Source organism: Cervus canadensis, chromosome 14 (genome assembly GCF_019320065.1).
Source record: "Cervus canadensis isolate Bull #8, Minnesota chromosome 14, ASM1932006v1, whole genome shotgun sequence".
Taxonomy (NCBI): Eukaryota; Metazoa; Chordata; class Mammalia; order Artiodactyla; family Cervidae; genus Cervus; species Cervus canadensis.
In genome coordinates this window covers 6,069,726-6,090,858 of record NC_057399.1, presented here as the reverse complement: position 1 = coordinate 6,090,858, position 21,133 = coordinate 6,069,726, and the positions used below count along the sequence as shown (strand labels likewise).

The 21,133-nt window shown below is 43.6% G+C and overlaps 1 protein-coding gene across 1 annotated transcript in view; it reads left to right on the top strand.

The window, feature by feature from the left end:
• GALNTL6 (polypeptide N-acetylgalactosaminyltransferase like 6) overlaps positions 1 to 21,133 on the top strand; it is a 909,229-nt gene that overhangs the window by 796,701 nt on the left and 91,395 nt on the right. The window contains exon 7 of the mRNA XM_043487121.1: positions 10,656 to 10,763. Within this exon, the coding sequence (XP_043343056.1) occupies positions 10,656 to 10,763 (108 nt within the window). The remainder of the gene's footprint in view (positions 1 to 10,655; positions 10,764 to 21,133) is intronic.

The window sequence follows — 21,133 nt, the reverse complement described above, 5'->3', positions numbered from 1 at the left end:
TAAATGGTGGATTATCATTAAATAACTCAATTGTTTGGAATTAAGCTTACTTTATATCAATAAGCCAGTACTTCATGCATTCATTCAACAAATACTTACAGAGCATCAACATTGTGTCAGGCAGTGTCCTAAGTACTTAAGATACATCACTCAATAAAAGACACAAAGATTCTTGCTATTGTTAGGAAGAGAGGCAGAAAAATCAAACCTAGACAGCATATTAAAAAGCAGCAACATCACTTTGTCGACAAGGTCCATATAATAGTCAAAGCTATGGTTTTCCCAGTAGTTATATATGGATGAGAGCTGGACCATATAGAAGGCTGAGCACTGAAGAACTGATGTTTTGAACTGTGGTACTGGGGAAGACTCTTGAAAGTTCCTTGGACAGCAAGGAGATCAAATCAGTCAATCCTAAAGGAAATTAACCCTGAATATTCATTGGAAGGACTGATGCTGAAGCTGAGGCTGTGATTCTTTGGCTACCTGAGGCAAAGAGCCAACTCACTGGAAAAGATCCTGAATGCTGGGAAAGATTGAGGGCAGGAGGAGAAGGGAAAGACAGAGGATGAGATGGTTGGATGGCCTCACCAACTCAATGGACATGAATCTGAGCAAATTCCAGGAGATAGTGAAGGAAGGGGAGCCTGGTGTGCTGCAGTCCATGGGGTCGCAAAGAGGTGGACATGACTTGGTGACTGAACAACAACAGTGAAGAACGGAGATATATGCTGAGTTAGAAGGTGTTAAGTGCTGCAGAGCAGAACTAGAGTGGGGTATTGAGGGCTCTCATTAAATAAACAGTGTAGGGTGAGACAGTGTTTGGGACCAGAGGACTTGGAGGGAAGATTTGAAAGAGATGAGGAGTTAGCCATGGGGAGTTCTGGAAGAGAATTCCAGTTGGAGGGACTAGCCAGGACAAACACCCTAAGGTGGGAGGGTGTCTGGCATTTTGAAGGAACAGAAAAGAGGCCAGAACTATGAGAGTAGCAGGTGGGGGTGGAGGGGGATGTGCAGAGCGGGTGGGAAGAGGGGAGGTAAGACTAGGGAGAGAGCAGGCTTCGGAACTGAATGTGCTAATAAATTTTTTTTGAACATTTAGATCACCATTTCATTATAGTATATCACGCTTCATCGTATACCTGATAATGCTCCCTTGTTATCCTCCTGACTATCAGTCTCTTACTGAAACTAATTTCATATTCTGTGTGATCACTGTAATTGTGCAATTCCATTCAATTTAACATTCTTCGTGTCTAAATTCCAATTTGCCGCTGATACTGAAAAGTGATTAAAAAATAAGGCAAGCATTCAATTATTCAGTCAATTCGAACTACATGATGAAAACAACACACTGTGCTCATTCATGGATAAAATAACACTGCTTTAAAATATTTATGTTATCAACAAGAAGACATGTTATTTGTAAATCTAAAACTTCTCTCTGAGAATTAGGTACTGAAGTATGACAATGCCTAATTTTTAAAGGAATATCAGCAAATCATACTACCAGTACATGTCTTTTAAAAATGTAAACCACATCTTTCAGAACAAATACAGGGTTTGAGAAACGCCAGAACAATTGTGTTCCCTGATGACTGTGTTCCCACAATATCACCCAAACACTCCTCTCTAGCATGTCAGGATATGGATCCCCCTACTGAAACAGGCATTGCTACAGGAAGAGTGAAAAAAATTAATAAGCCCATGGTGATATCCGTGGTATAAAAACAAAAGAACTCTAAGAGCAGGGACAATTGAGTTGGTGTATTTACAATGAAAGCGAGTTGGCCCTGAGGTAGTAAGAGGCAGGACTAAATGGGGAAAGTCTGAGGGTCCCTATGTAAGTAGGAGCATAAGTATAATTGAATAGGAGATGATCCTACTCAGCAAGTAGCTATCATCTAAAGACTAAGCAAACAATTACATGCACACAAATAAGTCACTTGCTTCCAGTTGTCATGAGCACTGTCTCCACGTGAAAGACAGTTCCCTGGGTATATGCTCAATAGAAGACTTACGCAGCTAAATTCATATTCAGGAGCTTCTCAGGAGGCTCAGTGGTAACAAATCCACCTGCCAATGCAGGAGATGAGGAGATGTGGGTTTGATCCCTGGGTCAGGAAGATTCCCTGGAGAAGGAAGTGGCAAACTCACCCCAGGATCCTTGCCTGGGAAATCCCATGGACGCAGGAACCTGGTGGGCTGCAGTCCATCGGGTCGCAAAGAGCTGGACACAACTTAGCGACTAAACAACAGCGCAAGTCAGGAGATAGGAAACAGGGAGGGGAGAGTTTCTTTAGAGAGAGCAAGGCACGGCAGCAAGCCCTGAGGAGGGGAACGTGGTGCTTTCCAGGGGATGAAAAACAGGCCAGGTAGGGGAGGGAGAGGGGAACAGGAGAGAGTCATCAAGGGCAATGAAGCAAAAACCAGATAATAGAACCTCTGGAATTTTTATGCAGGAGTTGTAACACTACCCTGGCAGCAATAGAAAACCACTCATGGGTTGGCGGGAGCGGGGATTGGGATGGGGAACACATGTAAATCCATGGCTGATTCATGTCAATGTATGGCAAAAACACTACAATATTGTAAAGTAATTAGCCTCCAGCTAATAAAAATAAGTGGAAAAAATAAAATAAAATAAAATTCTAAAAATTCAATAAAAAAACAAAATAAAATAAAATAAAGAAGCACGATAGCCTCAGATTCATGCTTTTAAGTGATCACAGTGGCAACATGGAAAAAAATAAAGTATCGGATTCTGTACATCTTTCCAACACTCATGTTTGTATTTTTCAAAACTCAGAAAATTTTCTGAATTTGACTTAGCTATAAAGAAAAATTTCTGAGGGGAAGAATTTTAAGAATTAGGAGTAAGTTATCACTAGAAGACAAAATTGCGCTCATTGGAGATGGTAGTGGGCAGGATACTGAGGTGCCTGTCTTCCTTGAGTTACTCCTACGAGTATGTTACATTCCAGAGCACCGGAGATTTGGCAAATGTCATCTCTAATCAGTTCACACTAAGCTAGGATGATGATCCTGGTGGGCCTGGCCTTGTCACAGGAGCCCCTGTAAAGCGTGGCATTTTCACCAGCAGGGAGAACAAGTCAGAGAGATTTACAGTCCGAGAAGGGTTCTATGTGAGGGAGGTTGGCCATGGCTGAGATGGAGAGTTCACGGAACAAGGAACTGAGGTTGGGCTGGGAGCAGCCCTGAGCATCACCAGCAAGGAAACGGCCCCCGTCCTACTGCCGCAGGAACTGGCTTCTGCCAACAACTCAGTGAGCCCAAAGGCAGATTCTTCCCTGGAGGCTCCAGAGGAGTGCTCAGCCCAGCTCAACCCAGACTTCAATCTCATGAGACTCCAAGCAGGGGACCCCCCAGAGCCTACATGACCTCTGTCCCACAGAACCATGAGATCATAAAAAAATGTGTGCTGACGGGAGCCACTAAGGCGGTGGTAATTTGTTACACATCCAGAGAAAGATCTTTAAAAACTGAATTGGGGGACCTCCGAAGAGAATTAGAATTTCCTTTTTGCATGTCTGTGAGGTTATTTTGCCCTACCTTGGAAAGAAAGGCAACAATGATTTATTTAACTTCCAATCGTGGCCGTTCTTACTCTGGCAGACTCTCGTGAGAAGTATTTAGTCTGCTTCTGAGACTTCCGTGGTGGCTCAGTGTTTAAGAACCCGCCTGCCAACGCAGGAGACAGGGGTTCCATCCCTGATCAGGGAGCGAGGTCCCACATGCCTCAGGGCAACTAAGCCCATTCGCCACAACTATTGAGCCTGTGCCCTAAAGCCCGGGAACCGCCAACTACTGAGCCCACACACCCTGGAGCCTGCGCTTCCCAACAAGAGAAGCCTCGGCAATGGGAAGCCTTCACACCATAACTAGAGAACAGCCCTGCTCATCGCAACTACAGAAAACGCCCACGCAGTGGTGAAGACCCAAAGTTTAATTAATTAGTTAATTTTTTAAAAAAAAGAAGTATTTAGTCTGCTTCTGCCTGCTGAATAGTCTACAAGAACCACATCAACCAAAAAGTAGCTTAAGGTCAAAGAAGTTGAGGCACTGCCCCAGGGCTTGGCTGCATCTTGCCCTTCTTCATCACCATCCCTTTGTCTTGCAGGAGAGACTGGCCACCTCACCAAGTGCTGAAAGCACTTCGATCCCTTATTATGAAAACTAAACACTTGTGCCAACAACTCTTTCTCTCCCAGCTGTGGGTGGTAGGCAGGCTTCTTTCCCTTGGTACCTGCCTACCTCTGACATTTCATTACACACACAGGACTCCCCAGCATTCTCTGCCCTCCCAGTTCCCACCCCTGCATCTGTTGTCTAATTACTCTCCAATTTTCTCTCTTTAAAATGCACAGTTAATAAAAGGAAATAATCTCTCGAACATCCAGGCTATCTGATTCAGTTTTTCGATGGAGTTTTTGATACAGTTGTATTAAAAATCCATTACACTTGATTTAAAATGTCAGAAGAGACCAAAAACAGAACAAAATGAAATAAGGTCACTAGAGTGGACCAACTGCTATAATACTCCCCAAAGCTTAGGAACTTAGCCTCAGTCAGGCTGCTGCAACACTTTGACCCTGGCTGGGAAGGGAGTCGTGTGCTCTGATCCATCCAGGTTTCCAGATACCCAGACCCCATCCATTTAGTGATCCTACCACCTTCTAGGGGATTAGAGCCCTCCTCTGGATCTTCTGCAATTAGTCAGGCTCTGGGAACAAAGAGAACTGTAAAGAAGGGGGAAAAGGATGCTCACGCTCACTGACTGGGGCTCAGAGCTGACACACATTCACTTCTCGTACATTCCACTAGCAAGAAACAGGCATAGAGCCCCTTCTGAATCAAAGGGACCAGGAATTATAGCCTGGCAGTGCGCCCAGTCCTTCCCTGTGTCTCCCACAGTGGGATAAGATAAAACCTGTGGGTGACACATTAAGTTTCATCACACGTTAGAGTTCACCTGGCTTCCCAGGTGGCATTAGTGGTAAAGAACCAGCCTGCCAATATAGGAAATGTAAGAGATGCAGGTTCCATCCCTGGGTCTGAAAGAGCCCCTGGAGGAGAATGTGACAACACACTCTGGTATTCTTGTCTGGAGAATCCCATGGACAGAGGATCCTGGTGGGCTACAGTCAAGTTATTACCACATGATGAAGCACCCAGAACCTACAGCATAAAACAAGCATTGTGTCAAATTCATGGATTCTCTGGATCCTGAATTCAGAAAAGGTACAAAGGAAAGAGCTCATTTCTGCTGCACGATATCCGGGGTTGCAGGTGGGGGTGGTTCGACAGCTAGGGGCTGATGTCATTTAGAAACCTTTTTGATATTAGGAACTAGTTTCATGGAAGGCAGTTTTTCCATGGATGTGGGGAGAGGGGAGTTTGGTATGATTCAATCACATTACATTTACTGTGAACTTTATCTCTGTTGTTACTACATCAGCTCCACCTCAGATCCCAGAAGTTGGGAACCCCTGACCTAAAGGAATCTTCATTGACATGCCCAGCGGTTGATGTTGGCCATTGGTGAAAACAATTCAGGCTGTTGACTTGAGTGTGATTTTCTACAGCGGGGTCAACTCAAGGAGTCAGATTTCTTAGCTGGCAGCTCAGATCTGCAAAAACGAAGGTCTCAGTGGCCAGGCAGAAGCTTTGCTGCCTTTTATGACCTTGGTCACTTCTGCTGGCTGTATTCTATGGGTCTGAGACTTCACAAGCACATCCAAATCCAAGGACAGGGGACACAGTCCCACATCTCAGTGGCGGGTACCAAAGTCACATAGCAGAGGAGACATTATGGCAACCAACCGGGGAAGGTGCAACCTCCCATATGTATTATCTTAGAATCGCTGAATTTCAGTGTTTGAAAGTACTGTGTATTTTACAGAACTGGGAACAGCAAACTATGATCCATTGCCTATCTTTGTCATCAAAGTTTTATTGAAATACAGTCATGTTTCATCTTAGCTGGGCTTCCCAGATGGCACTAGTGCTAAAGAACCTGTCAGCCAATGTGGGAGACAGAAGAGACTTGAGTTTGATCCCTAGGTCAAGAAGATCCCCTGGAGGAGAGCACGGCAACCCACTCCAGTGTTCTTGCCTGGAGAATCCCATGGACAGGGAGCATGGTGGGCTACAGTCCACGGGGTGGCAAAGAGTAGGACACGACTGAAATGCCTTAGCATACATGCATGTTCTTCCTAGCAGAGTTTTGTAGCTGCAAGACGACATGCTCAGCAAAGCCTCAAGTATGTACTTTTGTTGTTGTTATTTAGTCACTAAGTTGTGTCCAACTCTTTGTCACCCCATGGACTGTAGCCTACCAGGATCCTCTGTCCATGGCATTTCCTAGGCAAGAATACTGGAGTGGGTTGCCATTTCCTACTCCAGGAAATCTTCCCAACCCAGGGATCAAACCTGCATCTCCTGCTTGGCAGCCAGATTCTTTACCCCTGGACCACCTTGAAGTTGGACCACGAGGACTCATATCTCTGTTCTGAATGTGGCCCATTATGTGGCTCTGGGCAAGGGAGCTTCTAGACTGCCATGTTTCCACCTATATAATTGGGGAAATAGTAAAGCTGGTCATGGAGTTGTGGGCATTAAATGAAAAAGAGCACAATGATGCAAAGGTCTTGTTAATCCACTCACAAAATATCAGCTAGATCAACTGTACATCCAGAGTTACACATTTGTCTACAAAGTGTCATTGACTGTATCCACAAGTCTGTTCTCTATGTCTGCATCTCCATTGCTGCCCTGCAACCAGATTCATCAGTACCATCTTTCTAGATTCCATATATGCATAAATATACAATACTCAATTTCCTCTTTCTGACTTACTTCACTTTGTATAATAAGCTCTAGGTTCATCCACCTCATTAGAACTGACTCAAATGTATTCCATTTTATGGCTGAGTAATATTCCTGTATTGTATATATGTACAACAACTTCTTCATCCATTCCTCTGTTGATGGATATATAGAATGCTTTCATGTTCTAGCTATTGTAAGTAGTGCTGCATAATGCTCAGTTTCTTGTGTCAAAGGCTACCCGAGCATGTCCAGATATTATTCTGGATGTTTCCAGGAGGATGTTTTTTGAATGAGATTAACATTTAAATTGGTGGATTTTGAGAAAAGCAGTTTCTGTCCATAGTGAGGGTGGGCTTATCCAGTCACTGAAAGGCCCCAGTAGAACAAAGACTGGCCATTCTCAAGCAGGAGGGGATTCTGCCTGCAGACTTCCTGCCTTGGGACTTGAATTGCAGCCCTTCCTGCATCTTTAGCTTGCTGGTCTACCTTGCAGATGAATTCCCCAAGCCTCCTCAATTGCATGAGCCACTTCCTTTAAATAAATGTTTCCCTCTATGCATACCTTGTTGGTTCTGTTTCTCTGGAGAATCTTGACACAGATACACAATGTCTTTTAAAGTGAAATATTGGAAGAGGGAAAGAGAAATGCTTATGTCTCACATGTGGTTCTGAGAAATGAAGTATATGCTGCCATTATCAGTGAACAAGCATGTCACAGTCATCATCAATGCCAACCCTCCAAATGAGAGTTTCTGAGCCCCAAGAGCACCCAGGAAGGAAAAGAATATCCATGATCTGGCACTGATCAGACTGCAGCCACTCCCCACGGTGCGCACTGAGGAACTCAGGTGTGAAAACGCAGGACACTGGCCCCAGACAGCTGAGGTGCACATGAAAGGAATGACATCAGTGAGCCCAGGCTCTTGCATCTTCCCATGCACAGAAAAGTGCTAAATTCCTTAACTTGGGGCATCTGGTTTTCTCTAACTCACAAAAATACTTCTGATGTTCAGACTACCTGTCCTTTGTTACAAAACTTCTGTATAACCTTGACTGCTCCCCTCACTTCTTCAGAGCAGTTCTCTCAGGGCTGTCTCATCTTTTCTCGGGAGATGCTATCTCCCAGCCTTGAAATCCTAAAAATTCCCACTGAATAAAACATAGCACTCAGCTTTTAGGTTGCATGTATTTTTTCAGTCAACAGTTCCAGCTTCTTTCACTAAGAGAAATGACATTCTAAGTAAGACTGGTGAACAAATGCTGAGGGAACCCCAAGGGGAAGGCAAGTGGATTATTAAAACAATATTCAGTTGCTCTAAATGCATTCAGAATTACCCATGGTATCAATTTCAACTTGGTTCTGGATCAAGACATCAGAACTCTGCACAGATCATGTAAAGCTGGCAGGATCAGTGAACCTTCTAAACTATATAGTACAGGCACCTGGAAAGATCCCAAGAGGCTGGCGCAATAAAAGATTAAATGTGAAAAGGGAAAAAACAAAGACCTGTCCCCAGACCTGTCCCCCAGACACAGTGGGTGAGACGGATAGAGAGAATAGCATTGAAACATATTATACACTACCATATATAAAACAGAGAGCCAGTGGGAATTTTCTGTGTGACACTGGGAGGTCAACCCAGTGCTCTGTGACAACCTAGAGGGGTGGAATGGGGTGGGAGGTGGGTGGGAGGTCCAAGAAGGAAGGACATGTGCGTACATGTGGCTGATTCATGTTGATATATGGCAGAGACCAACACAATGTTATAACTATCCTCCAATTAAAAATAAATGTAAAAAAACTGTTACATTATCTAACTCTTTTTTAAATCGTTTTCTTGCAATGAAAACAGTTAGAAAATCTAACATATACAAAGCCTGCATGTATGTGTTGATAGTTAGGTCTTTTATAGTAAGTAGCCTGTTATATAAAACCATAATTAGTGGTTAAAGTGATTAGTCTTGGTAAAATACAACCAATTAATTTTTGTTGCTAAATATAAGTACAGCATATTAACAGATATCCTGAGTTTTCTATGTCTTGAGTTCACATTGCTAACCAATTATTTTCTGTACCTAAGAAAAGTTCAGGGGTTGGGAGAAATTAGAACACAACCCTGATTTTTTAAGTAAACTCTACTGAAAGTTTCAGAACCTAGAGGTAAAGTGTGGATATACTTATGTTCTTTAATTCATTCACCAGTTTTAGGAATTTCATGTTTACACTTCGAATTTTTAATTGACACTTAAATTCCAATGTTATTTCCTCAAATGATTCCACGAGATTGTCAAAACAAATATCTATATAAATAAGACATCCAACCGTTAAACCCCAAAGTAGTGCAACAGCTGTAATAAAATTCTACTAGAACTTTTTAAAATGTCAACATGTCTATGGAAATTGGATTTAGTGAACTAATATTTTGGTTGTTTACTTTTATGAATCTGAGCTTTTAAAAGTGTGGGGTTACCTCCTAGATGAATGGAAATAATGAGAAAAATAAATAAATAGAACCTAATAAAATTTAAAAGCTTTTGCACAACAAAGAAATCTATAAACAAGATGAAAAGACAACCCTTAGAATGGAAGAAAATAATTGCAAACAAAGCAACTGACAAAGGGTTAATCTCCAAAATATATAAGCAATTCATACAGCTCAATATCGGAAAATCAAACAACCCAATCAAAACATGAGCAGAGAGCCTAAACAAACATTTCTCCAAAGAAGACATACAGATGGCCAATAAACACATGAAAAGATGCTCAACATCACTCATTATTAGAGAAATGCAAATCAAAACTGCAATGAGGTATCTATCACCTCACACCCATCAGCATGGCCATCATCAAAAAATCTACAAACAATAAATGCTGGAGAGGATGTGGAGAAAAGGAACCTACCTGCACTGTTGGTAGGAATGTAAACTGATACAGCCACTATGGAAAACAGTACAGAGATTCCTTAAAAAACTAGGGATAAAACCACCAAACGACCCAGCAATCCCACCACTGGGCATATACCCTGAGAAAACCACAATCCTAAAAGATACAGGTACCCCAATGTTCACTGCAGCTATATTTACAATCACCAGGACATGGAAGCAACCTAGATGACCATTGACAGGTAAATGGATAAAGAGTTTGTGGTACATACACACAATGGAATATCACTCAGCCATAAAAAGAATGAATCTGGGTCAGTTATAGTGAAGTGGATGAACCTAGTGTCTCTTGAAGAGAGTGAAACAAGCCAGAAAGAGAAAAACTAACACATATATATGGAATCTAGAAAAATGGTACTAATGAACCTAGTATAGAATGGACTTGTGGACACAGTAGGACAAGGTGAGGGTGGGACAAATTGAGAAAGTAGCATTGACATGTACACACTATCATGTGTAAAATAGTGGGAAGTTGCTAAATAACACAGGGAGCGCAGGCTGGCACTCTGTGATGACCTAGAAGGGTGGGATGAGGGGACGGAAGGAGGCTCAAGAGGAAAGTGATACATACATATATATACACATACATGTGTGTGTATATATATATATGACTGACTTGCATTGCTGTAGGCAGAAACCAATGCAAAATTGCAAAGCAATTTTCCACCAGTTAAAAAATAAGTTTAAAAAAATGAAAATGTGGGTTTTTTTCCTGGCTAACTATTGATAATAAATAGAAATTACTGATACAGAGACTTTAAGAAATTTTAAGATTTTGTGTAACTCTTGCTAATAATTTGGGGGCTTTTGTATGAAACGTACTGCTCTCTTTTATGACACTTCCAATTTCCCCTCTGTAGGTCTGGATGTGTGGAGGAGAAATGTTTGACGTTCCGTGTTCCAGGGTCGGTCATATCTACAGAAAGTACGTCCCTTATAAAGTTCCATCTGGGACCAGCCTGGCGAGAGTGAGTAACTGGGGATCAGAATGAGCCGCGTTTGATAAGGCTTTCCGTGGGCAGAATGTGAAACCTCACACATGATCTAATTAAAAGCACCATCTGATCAACAAACAAACCCACCCCATGGCCATTCCATGTGGCAGGCTTTTAATGTAGAGCTTCCTGTGTTTCTCAGAGTTTTATTCCCATTCCCTAAGGAAATAGTAGTTATGATGCTAAGTCTTGTTATTAATTGTATCAGAGCATTTTCACACACATCATATTTATATTTATACATGGTGACTCAGATGGTAAAGAATCTGCCTGCAGTGTGGGAGACCTGGGTTCAATCCCTGGGTCAGGAAGATCCCCTACAGAAGGGAATGGCAACCCACTCCAGTATTCTTACCTGGAGAATTCCATGGATAGAGGAGCCTGATGGGCTACAGTCCATGGGGTTGCAAAGAATTGGACCCAACTGAGTATGAAGCACCACTATGATTATAACTAATCTTCACTTACACCTTCTGAAGTTAGTATTCTTATTTTTATTTCCTACATGAGGAAACTGAAGCTTTCGCTAAGTGGATCATTTCTAAGTAGGGGTTTAATCCCAGGGCTAAACTGTACCATGGGGGTTGAGGGTAAGGATAAGTAAGTCAGAGGCAGAAAAGAGTAAAGGGGAGATGAGAGAGGTATTTCCCAACTCCGCCTTCTTCTCATTCAGAACTGTAGCATGCACACACACAAGGTCAGCTCTGCCTAAGGTTTTGCCTCATCTGTAAAATCCCAAAATTGGCCAAGTCCAACATTTTTTTTAGATATTGTTTTGAGTAAAACCTTTCTCTTGGACCAAACACAAGGATGATTTTCTCCTCTGCTGTTTAGAATGTGTGGGAGAAGGTGGTCACAATGCCTACTGTAAACAATACTGACATTTCCTGTTTCCCATGTCCTTTCTCTCCACCCCTTGGTCACTTTCAGGCTCCACAAGGTATACCCGCTACCACTCAGACCCCAGGTCGAGAAAAGGGGTGTTTTACCACCACCCTCTGCACTATGTCCCCCTAAGAATCTAATCCCAGATGAGTCATGTTGTCTTCTTTAATAATAAGGCTGCAATATATAATCAAGTCTTTTATATAAACTTCAGTAAGCTCACACAATAAGCTTTTTATTTAAAAAAAAAAAAAGAAAGTTCATTAGAATTCACAAAGCCAGAATTTTTCTTGGAGTTATTTGCTACTATTCTCCTAGCACCTAGAACAAGGGTCAGTGTCACTCACAAAGATGTGTTGAAAGAATGAATGAATGAGAAAAAAACTAAGACAATAAAATGCCACAGGTCTTGGGTCTTATTAAGATGTAAACATTTTAATGAAGTTTAATAAAATTCTCATTTATAGTGAGTCTCTTTTGGGGAGAGAGGATCCTGCCTTATTCCCTTTCTGAGATTATTTGTCTCATCGCTGTCTATTTTCTCAGGCATATCCATAACCTCTCTTATGGCAGTTTGAATTGATGGTGATAAAGTTACACTAAATACACCTTGAAGGGAGAGAGTCAGGTTATTCTTCCCTCCAAAGAGATTAATCAGGCATGAATAACATAATCTATTAAATCATTAGAGAAACATATTATTTGAAGAAGAGAAACCAATCACAAAATCACAAAGCAATTAAACAGCTGCATTTGGGGTAAGGAAAGAGAATCCAATCTAGTCATAAGACTTAATACATTTGAACCTGAAAACTCATTCGGGAAAACAATGAGAATGTCCCAAAATGGAAGCGACTGAACAGTGTTGAGCACATACTGATAAGTCAGCTGTGTGGGTGTCAGTTTAAAATATCCCAAAGATAATGATGCTCTGTCCTTTACCCATTTCACCCACTCATATGCTCCCCACTTGTGCTTGGTTTTTAGCCAAAAGGAGATGTCTTGAAGCTGGGGGTGGGCAGGTGGACAGCTTTGGGGGTAGGAGGAGTTGTGTTGATACAAAAAAGTTTATCTTCCAAAAATAACACTGCCCATATATTTTCAAGAAAGAATTTAAGTCCTTTTTCAAGGACTGTCAAGTGTAGAGAAACTAGGACTGGCACATAAAATTTCCCAGCCAAGAGTATTTATTCAAATGTTTAAAAGTCCATAATTCTGAATTTTAATCTTTTCCACTTAAATTTTACTTGAGGGCTCATTTTTAATTTTTTTTTTCTAAACTGCTAGAGCAATCAAAAAGTCATAAATATTGAAGCTCAGCTGTCACTCTGAGAAATATTTTATGATTTTTTTAAAAATAAAAGACATTAAAATGAAAAACAATTCTGATATTTTGTGGGAGAATCTCAGCTACCGGCTACACCCTGCAGAATCACTAAATCATCAAAAATGAGGAGAGCGTGAAGAGGCTCAAATGTAGGGCCACATCCACAAAACAGGGAGTCCAGCCTTCCAGCTTTGCAGGAAACAGAGAGGAAGATGGAGAAAACTCCACAGGCTTGTTTTCTTATGGAAAAGCTTGTTTTGTGCTTCATGCTAAGTCGCTTCAGTCGTGTCTGACTCTTTGCAACTCTCCAGGCTGCACGGTCCATGGGATTCTCCAGGCAAAATACTGGAGTGGGTTGCCATGTCCTCCTCCCAGGGGATATTTCCGACTCAGGGATTGAACCCACTCCTCTTCCATCTCGAGCACTGGCGGGCGGGTTCTTCACCACTAGGGCCACCTGAGAAGCCCTTCATTCTTCAAAAATGTGCATCCTTCATTTATGTTCCTATGCGTATAGAGGACTCCAGCTGACTTCCAAACACACACACACACAGACACACAACACACACATCAGTAGCCTGCAGCCCTCTAAACAGCAGACCAGCATATGTTACAGAAACAAATTCAAATGATTAGCTATTCAGTGCCTTCTATTTAACTAGCATCACAGTTTGGCTGGAAGGGACAAGATACCCACACAGGAAATCATTAGAGGACAAGCCGTTACCGCCAGTAGTTGTTGGAAGGTGTTGCAAAGACGTGTGTGGTAGGGGCAGGAGGAGGGGGAGAGGGGGAGCTAGTTGCCAAACTGAAAGAGGACCTAAAACTTCACTAAATGATCATGGGTCACAGAATCATGGTTCCCAAAAACTTAGAACCAGTGGACCCATTCCTGGACCAGTTTTGACCCAGCCTCAGTGAAGGGAGGAAAATAAGAATCACAAAGCTAAATCTATTCCATTTAATAACATCTTCCCATGCAGTAATTTTAGGCTTTTTTTTCCTTCTTATGACAGAATATGAGATGAGTAGATTTCATTAATGCTCTTATTTGGCAAAATTAAAAATTAGAACCTGCCTATGTCAGTTCCCACACAAAGAAAAAAGCTGGGATATCATGCCCTACAATTCAGCTTCATCTGGTAACCAGAGTGTTCACGCGTCATGAATAAAACCAGATGTTTTCGCGCCCTGGCTCAGGGCCCAGTGTCGGTCCGCCAGGCACAGTTGCAGCACCCTCTCGCCACGAGCAGCCAGTCCCTGCAGGAAGGACTGCCCACCCCTAGTGCCTCGGGGGATCAGAGTGTCCCCAGGGCCGAAGTGACAGGCATCCCCTCCTTGGGATGGCGCCGACTGTCCTACACTAGGAGGTGAGAGCAGTTGGATGGCACAGCCAGGTGACTGAGCGGCAGAGGGTGGTCACCCTCCGAGAAGACCCTTCCCCGTGACAGGCTGTGACATGCGCCACATGCTCTGCAGAACCCATTACAGGCGCCCCAGTGTGCCGGTGTGTTTGGGGCCATCATGCCCTTGGACTTGGGGCAGGTGACATGACGGGAGCAGAACCACCATCCCATGGCCACACATGCCAGTTGATGCAGCACAATGCTGTCCCCGCAGGGCACACGGCCTGGGCACGTCCCCAGGGGGCCCCTCGCAGAGCAGGCAGCCCTGCATCTGTGGGTGGGGTCCCAGAGGTTCATGTGGCCACGTGGGGGACAAAGTAGAAGCCAACCCTTGAGAACCGGAATATTTCTCGCCATTTCTATAAACAAGGATGTCACACTCATCAGTGATCCCAGCCCCCCAGGGAACTCAGGAAGGAGAAAAATACCTGCCATCAACAGCCGTTAGGCTGCTGCCACTCCCTACAGGGAGCACCGAGGGACTCAGGATGTAAATAATCATAGGATGCTGGCCCCAGTTGTGAGGTGCATATGAAAGGAGTGATTTCAGTGAGCCCAGACTCTGACATCATCCCATATATAGCAAAGCGCTGAATTCCTTAAGACATCTGGTTTTCTTTAATTAACAATAATCTCTTGATATTCAGACTACCTGCCCTTTGTTGCAAAACTCCGATATATTCTGAGTCTCCTCCTTGGAGCAGTTCTCTCAGGGTTACTTGAGATGCTGCCTCTCGCTCGGGCTTAAGTCCTAAACATGTCCACGGAATAAAACATAACACTCAACTTTTAGGTTTTGACTATTTTTTAAGTCAACAGCTCTCACTCTAAGTGCCTAAGGGAGGCCCAAATTGGGGTTCTGTATCTGTTTGTGTTTTACCATTACCATAAGATGGATAATTTTTCCTTTTTAAATGTCATCTTGCATTTTAAGGCAACCATCGTCCAAATTTCAGGATAAGAGCTATGAAGCCAAAGTCAAATCCCCATAATAATCTATTGTGCAGGATGACCTATGACACTTGAAAATGTAACTCACATTAAAGGGGACAGAGATCAAACGTCCAGTGAGCAGAGCTGGGACTGTCTGTCCAGGGCTCACAGCAAACAGGAGCGGCTGGCAGTCGTGGGTGGGCTCAGCCGGGGCAGAGGGCCAGGTACACAGAGGGTGTCAAACAGCTGAGCCCGAGCTGCTGTGGTTAAACTAGGTGCAGTGGTCCCGCAGAGTGCAGACCAACGTGTGTACCTTTTCCCTACAGACCGCAGGCAGGCACTTTGGATTCTTGAACAGGAAGTGCCTGGATAAAAAGAGAAGGGGTGAAATGGAAAGATCAACCGGCAGGTAAATATTAAAGGAGAGAAAGACTAAAGAAGGTAGCGTTTTGAATGCAAGAAGCATCTCTAAAGAAAACTCCCTAAGAGATTCTCATGGCTTTGCCACACTCTGCAAAAACAGACACAGGGACAAGAGGAAGGAATGGGTGATACCCACACAGACACAGGGGCCAAAGGAAGGGATGGGTCTGAGGCTGGATTTAGACACGCTGGCTCATGAGCAACCACTGCTCAGGAAGAACCAGACCTGGGAGATGTGCGCAGACTTCCCGACCACAATTCTCAGAGCCCACCAAATATAAATATATATACGTTTGCCAGACTTTCTTCACCAAGATATTGTCATTAAAAAAAGAAAGAAAGAAAGAAATTTTCATTAAAAAAAAAAAATACTTGTCAAGCCAGGCACTGTGCTAGGCCCTGGAAGTATAAACGATGAACTAGATGAGCACAAACCTTCACTTCTCATAACTAGCGGCCCCAACAGGGACAGGAAATCCACGCAGCCCCACACCCTGTATGTGACAATCCCAATGTCACAAGGGTTAAGTAAAACCATCAGACTCACAACGGAATGAGATTGGTGTCTTACATCATTTACTTACTGATAAACTTTTGTACAGGCTTTATAACAGTATGGCTGGTATTATGATTTAACAGAAGAGAAAGCAGGTCTCCTAAGTACTATTTAGCATAATTTCATCTATTAATATATAGTGATATATGTTCTATATTAACAAATTATCCATTTAATGGTCCTATAGGCTACACTGTGATCCACAAGGATGTGACAGATATTTTGACTTTGTGTATTTACTTAGGGTTTCCTAGCAGGATCCAATGAGGTTTGAAGATTTCCTGTGGTTATTATGCTTTGTTTGTGTGGTGGACAGAGCTGTCTTGCCTTTGTCAGCTGTGAAGTGACTTTCTGATGTGTTTCCTGGGGTGATTTTCTCCCAGTGCCACATCCCTGGGGACATCGAGCCCCACTGACCTAATAGATCATCTCAGACCCTTGAATTGATGGAGGTGGCTTCCCTGGTGTCTCAGTGGTAAAGAATCCACCTGTCAATGCAGGAGACACAAGTTCAATCCCTGGGTTGGAAAGATCCCCTGGAGAAGGGAATAGCAGCCCACTCCAGTATTCTTGCCTGTGAAATCCCACGGACAGAGGAGCCTGGCAGGTACAGTCCATGGGGTCTCAAAGAGTAGGACACAACTTAGCGACTGACCAACAACAACAACAAGAGGGAAGGGAAGGGGAGGAAGAAGAAGGGGAGGAGGGGGTCTTCAGAGTCAAAACAAGACCAACCCAAGTCCATCAGGGAGCACTTTACTGTGCACCGTGGTGTCAGCTACCCTGTCAGAGTAGATGAAATAGCAAGCAACATCTGACATATGCAGACACGTTCCTTTGTTTATCTCAGAAGAATGTATCAGTTGAGAAAAAGCGTGAACAAGACCAAAAGGACTAGTTTGATATCAGAAAATAAAGTTGTCAAGAAAGCAACCAGCATGGTGACGAATGGGAAACCTACCCCCCCCCCCACAAAGTGACCCTTCTCCCGGATGACTGTCCACCTGTGGACTTTCATGAAGACGCCCTGCAGGTATCAGCAGTGACGCCACCACCTTGGCCACAACAGCAACCAGCGCCTCGGAATCCAGGTGGACCATTTGGAACTGTCCTCAAGTTCAGGGAGACAGTGGCCTATCATGGGCTTCCCCCTCCCCAAGAGCAGATGATAATGAATTCTTTCAAAAGGCGGTCTTCATAAATGGCTAGGACTTCCATGCAGAAGCACTGCCTCTCAAATCAGTTCAGTTCAGTTCATGTCCAATTCTTTGCGACCCCATGAATCCCAGCATGCCAGGCCTCCCTGTCCATCACCAACTCCCAGAGTTTACTCAAACTCATGCCCATCGAGTTGGTGATGCCATCCAGCCATCTCATCCTCTGTTGTCCCCTTCTCCTCCTGCCCCTAATCTCTCCCAGCATCAGGGTCTTTTCCAATAAGTCAACATTTCGCATGAGGTGGCCAAGGAACTGGAGTTTCAGCTTCAGCATCAGTCCTTCCAATGAACACCCAGGACTTATCTCCTTCAGGATGGTCTGATTGGATCTCCTTGCAGTCCAAGGGACTCTCAAGAGTCTTCTCCAACACCATAGTTCAATTCTTTGGCGCTCAGCTTTCTTCACAGTCCAAGTCTCACATCCCTACATGACCACTGGAAAAAACATAGCCTTGACTAGCCGGACCTTTGTTGGCAAAGTAATGTCTCTGCTTTTTAATATGCTGTCTAGGTTGGTCATAACTTTCCTTCCAAGGAGTAACCGTCTTTTAATTTCATGGCTGCAATCACCATCTGCAGTGATTTTAGAGCCCAAAAAAGTAAAGTCTGACACTGTTTCCACTGTCTCCCCATCTATTTCCCATGAGGTGATGGGACCAGATGCCATGATCTTAGTTTTCTGAATGTTGAGCTTTAAGCCAACTTTTTCACTCTCCTCTTTCACTTTCATCAAGAGTTCCTCTTCACTTTCTGCCATAAGGGTGGTGTCATCTGCAGATCTGAGGTTATTGATATTTCTCCCAGCGATCTTGATTCCAGCTTGTGCTTCTTCCAGCCCAGCGTTTCTCATGATGTACTCTGCATATAAGTTAAATTAGCAGGGTGACAATATACAGCCTTGACGTACTCCTTTTTCTATTTGGAACCAGCCTATTGTTCCGTGTCCAGTTTGAACTGTTGCTTCCTGACCTGCATACAGGTTTCTCAAGAGGCAGGTCAGGTGGTCTGGTACTCCTAACTCCTTCAGAATTTTCCACAGTTATTGTGATTCACACAGTCGATGGCTTTGGCGTAGTCAATAACAGAAATAGATGTTTTTCTGGAACTCTGCTGCTTTTAATGATCCGCGATATTGGCAATTTGATCTCTGGTTCCTCTGGCCTTTCTAAAACCAGCTTGAACATCTGGAAGTTCCTCTCGATTCACATATTGCTGAAGCCTGGCTTGGAGATTTTGAGCATTACCTTACTAGCGTGTGAGATGAGTGCAATTGTGGCGGTAAGTTTGAGCATTCTTTGGCATTGCCTTTCTTAGGGATTGGAATGAAAACTGACCTTTTCCAGTCCTGTGGCCACTGCTGAGTTTTCCAAATTTGCTGGCATATTGAGTGCAGCACTTTCACAGCATCATCTTTCAGGATTTGAAATAGCTCAACCGGAATGCCATCACCTCCACTAGCTTTGTTCATAGTGATGCTTTCTAAGGGCCACTTGACTTCACATTCCAGGATATCTGGCTCTAGGTGAGTGATCACACCATTGTGATTATCTGGGTCGTGAAGATCTTTTTTGTACAGTTCTTCCGTGTATTCTTGCCACTTCTTCTTAATATCTTCTGCTTCTGTTCGGTCCATACCATTTCTGTCCTTTATTGAGCCCATTTTTGCATGAAATGTTCCCTTGGTATCTCTCATTCTCTTGAAGAGATCTCTAGTCTTTCCCATTCTGTTGTTTTCCTCTATTTCTTTGCATTGATCGCTGAGGAAGGCTTTCTTATCTCTCCTGGCTATTCTTTGGAACTCTGCATTCAAATGGGTGTATCTTTCCTTTTTCCTTTGCTTTTTGCTTCTCTTCATTTCTCAGCTATTTGTAAGGCCTCCTCAGACAGCCATTTTGCCTTTTTGCATTTCTTTTCCATGGGGATGGTCTTGATCCCTGTCTCCTATACAATGTCATGAACCTCCATCCATAGTTCATCAGGCACTCTGTCTATCAGATCTAGTCCCTTAAATCTATTTCTCACTTCCACTGTATAGTCCTAAGGGATTTGATTTAGGTCATACCTGAATGGTCTAGTGGTTTTCCATACTTTCTTCAGTTTAAGTCTGAATTTGGCAATAAGGAGTTCATGATCTGAGCCACAGTCAGCTCCCAGTCTTGTTTTTGCTGACTGTATAGAGCTTCTCCACTTTTGGCTGCAAAGAATATAATCAATCTGATTTCGGTGTTGACCATCTGGTGATGTCCATGTGTAGAGTCTTCTCTTGTGTTTTTGAAGAGGGTGTTTGCTATGACCAGTGCATTCTCTTGGCAAAACTCTATTAGCCTTTGCCCTGCTTCATTCCATACTCCAAAGCCAAATTTGCCTGTTACTCCAGGTGTTTCTTGACTTCCTACTTTTGCATTCCAGTCCCCTATAATGAAAAGAACATCTTTTTTGGGTGTTAGTTCTAAAAGGTCTTATAGGTCTTCATAGAACCATTCAACTTCAGCTTCTTCAGTGTTACTGGTTGGGGCATAGGCTTGGATTACCGTGATACTGAATGGTTTGCCTTGGAAACGAACAGAGATCATTCTGTCATTTTTGAGATTGCATCCAGCTACTGCATTTTGGAATCTTTTGTTGCCTATGATGGCTACTCCATTTCTTCTAAGGGATTCCTGCCCACAGTAGTAGATATAATGGTCATCTGAGTTAAATTCACCCATTCCAGTCCATTTTAGTTTGCTGATTCCTAGAATGTCAACATTCACTCTTGCCATCTCCTGTTTGACCACTTCCAATTTGCCTTGATTTATGGACCTAATATTCCAGGTTCCTATGCAATATTGCTCTTTACAGCATCAGACCTTGCTTCTAGCACCAGTCCCATCCACAGCTGGGTATTGTTTTTGCTTTGGCTCCATCCCTTCATTCTTTCTGGAGTTATTTCTCCACTGATCTCCAGCAGCATATTGGGCACCTACCGACCTGGGGAGTTCCTCTTTCAGTATCCTATCATTTTGCCTTCTCATACTGTTCATGGGGTTCTCAAGGCAAGAATACTGAAGTGGTCTGCCATTCCCTTCTCCAGTGGGCCACATTCTGTCAGACCTCTCCACCATGACCGGTCTGTCTTGGGGCCCAGGGCTGCCCGTCCCGACCTTGAACGTGGGGTAGCTCCTCTGGGGCGGGGCCCCTGACCTCCGGGGTGGGGTAGTTCCTGTCGGCCGCCGCCCTGACCTCGGGCGTGTGGAAGCTCTTCTCCGCCACCGCCCCTGACCTCAGATGTGGGCAAGCTCCTCTCGGCCGCCGCTCCTGCGCTGTCGCAGCCTGGCGCTCTCGGTGGCTATCCCTGACCTTAGGCGAGGGGTAGCTCCTCACTGCCGCGCTTTTGCGCGGTCCGTGGCAGCCGGCGCGCTAATTCTTCTTTCCAGTATAACCAAAAGAGCAATAAGGCTAACCGGCACTCTTGGCAAAAATTAAAGACGGTTCACCTACTGTTATTATGTATGTCTCTCCCTTCCCAGACATATTTCAAAATATAATATTTCCTACTTAGACGGAACTTTTAAACTTTATTTGTTTTTTATAATTTTATTCACTGGCTGTCCTGG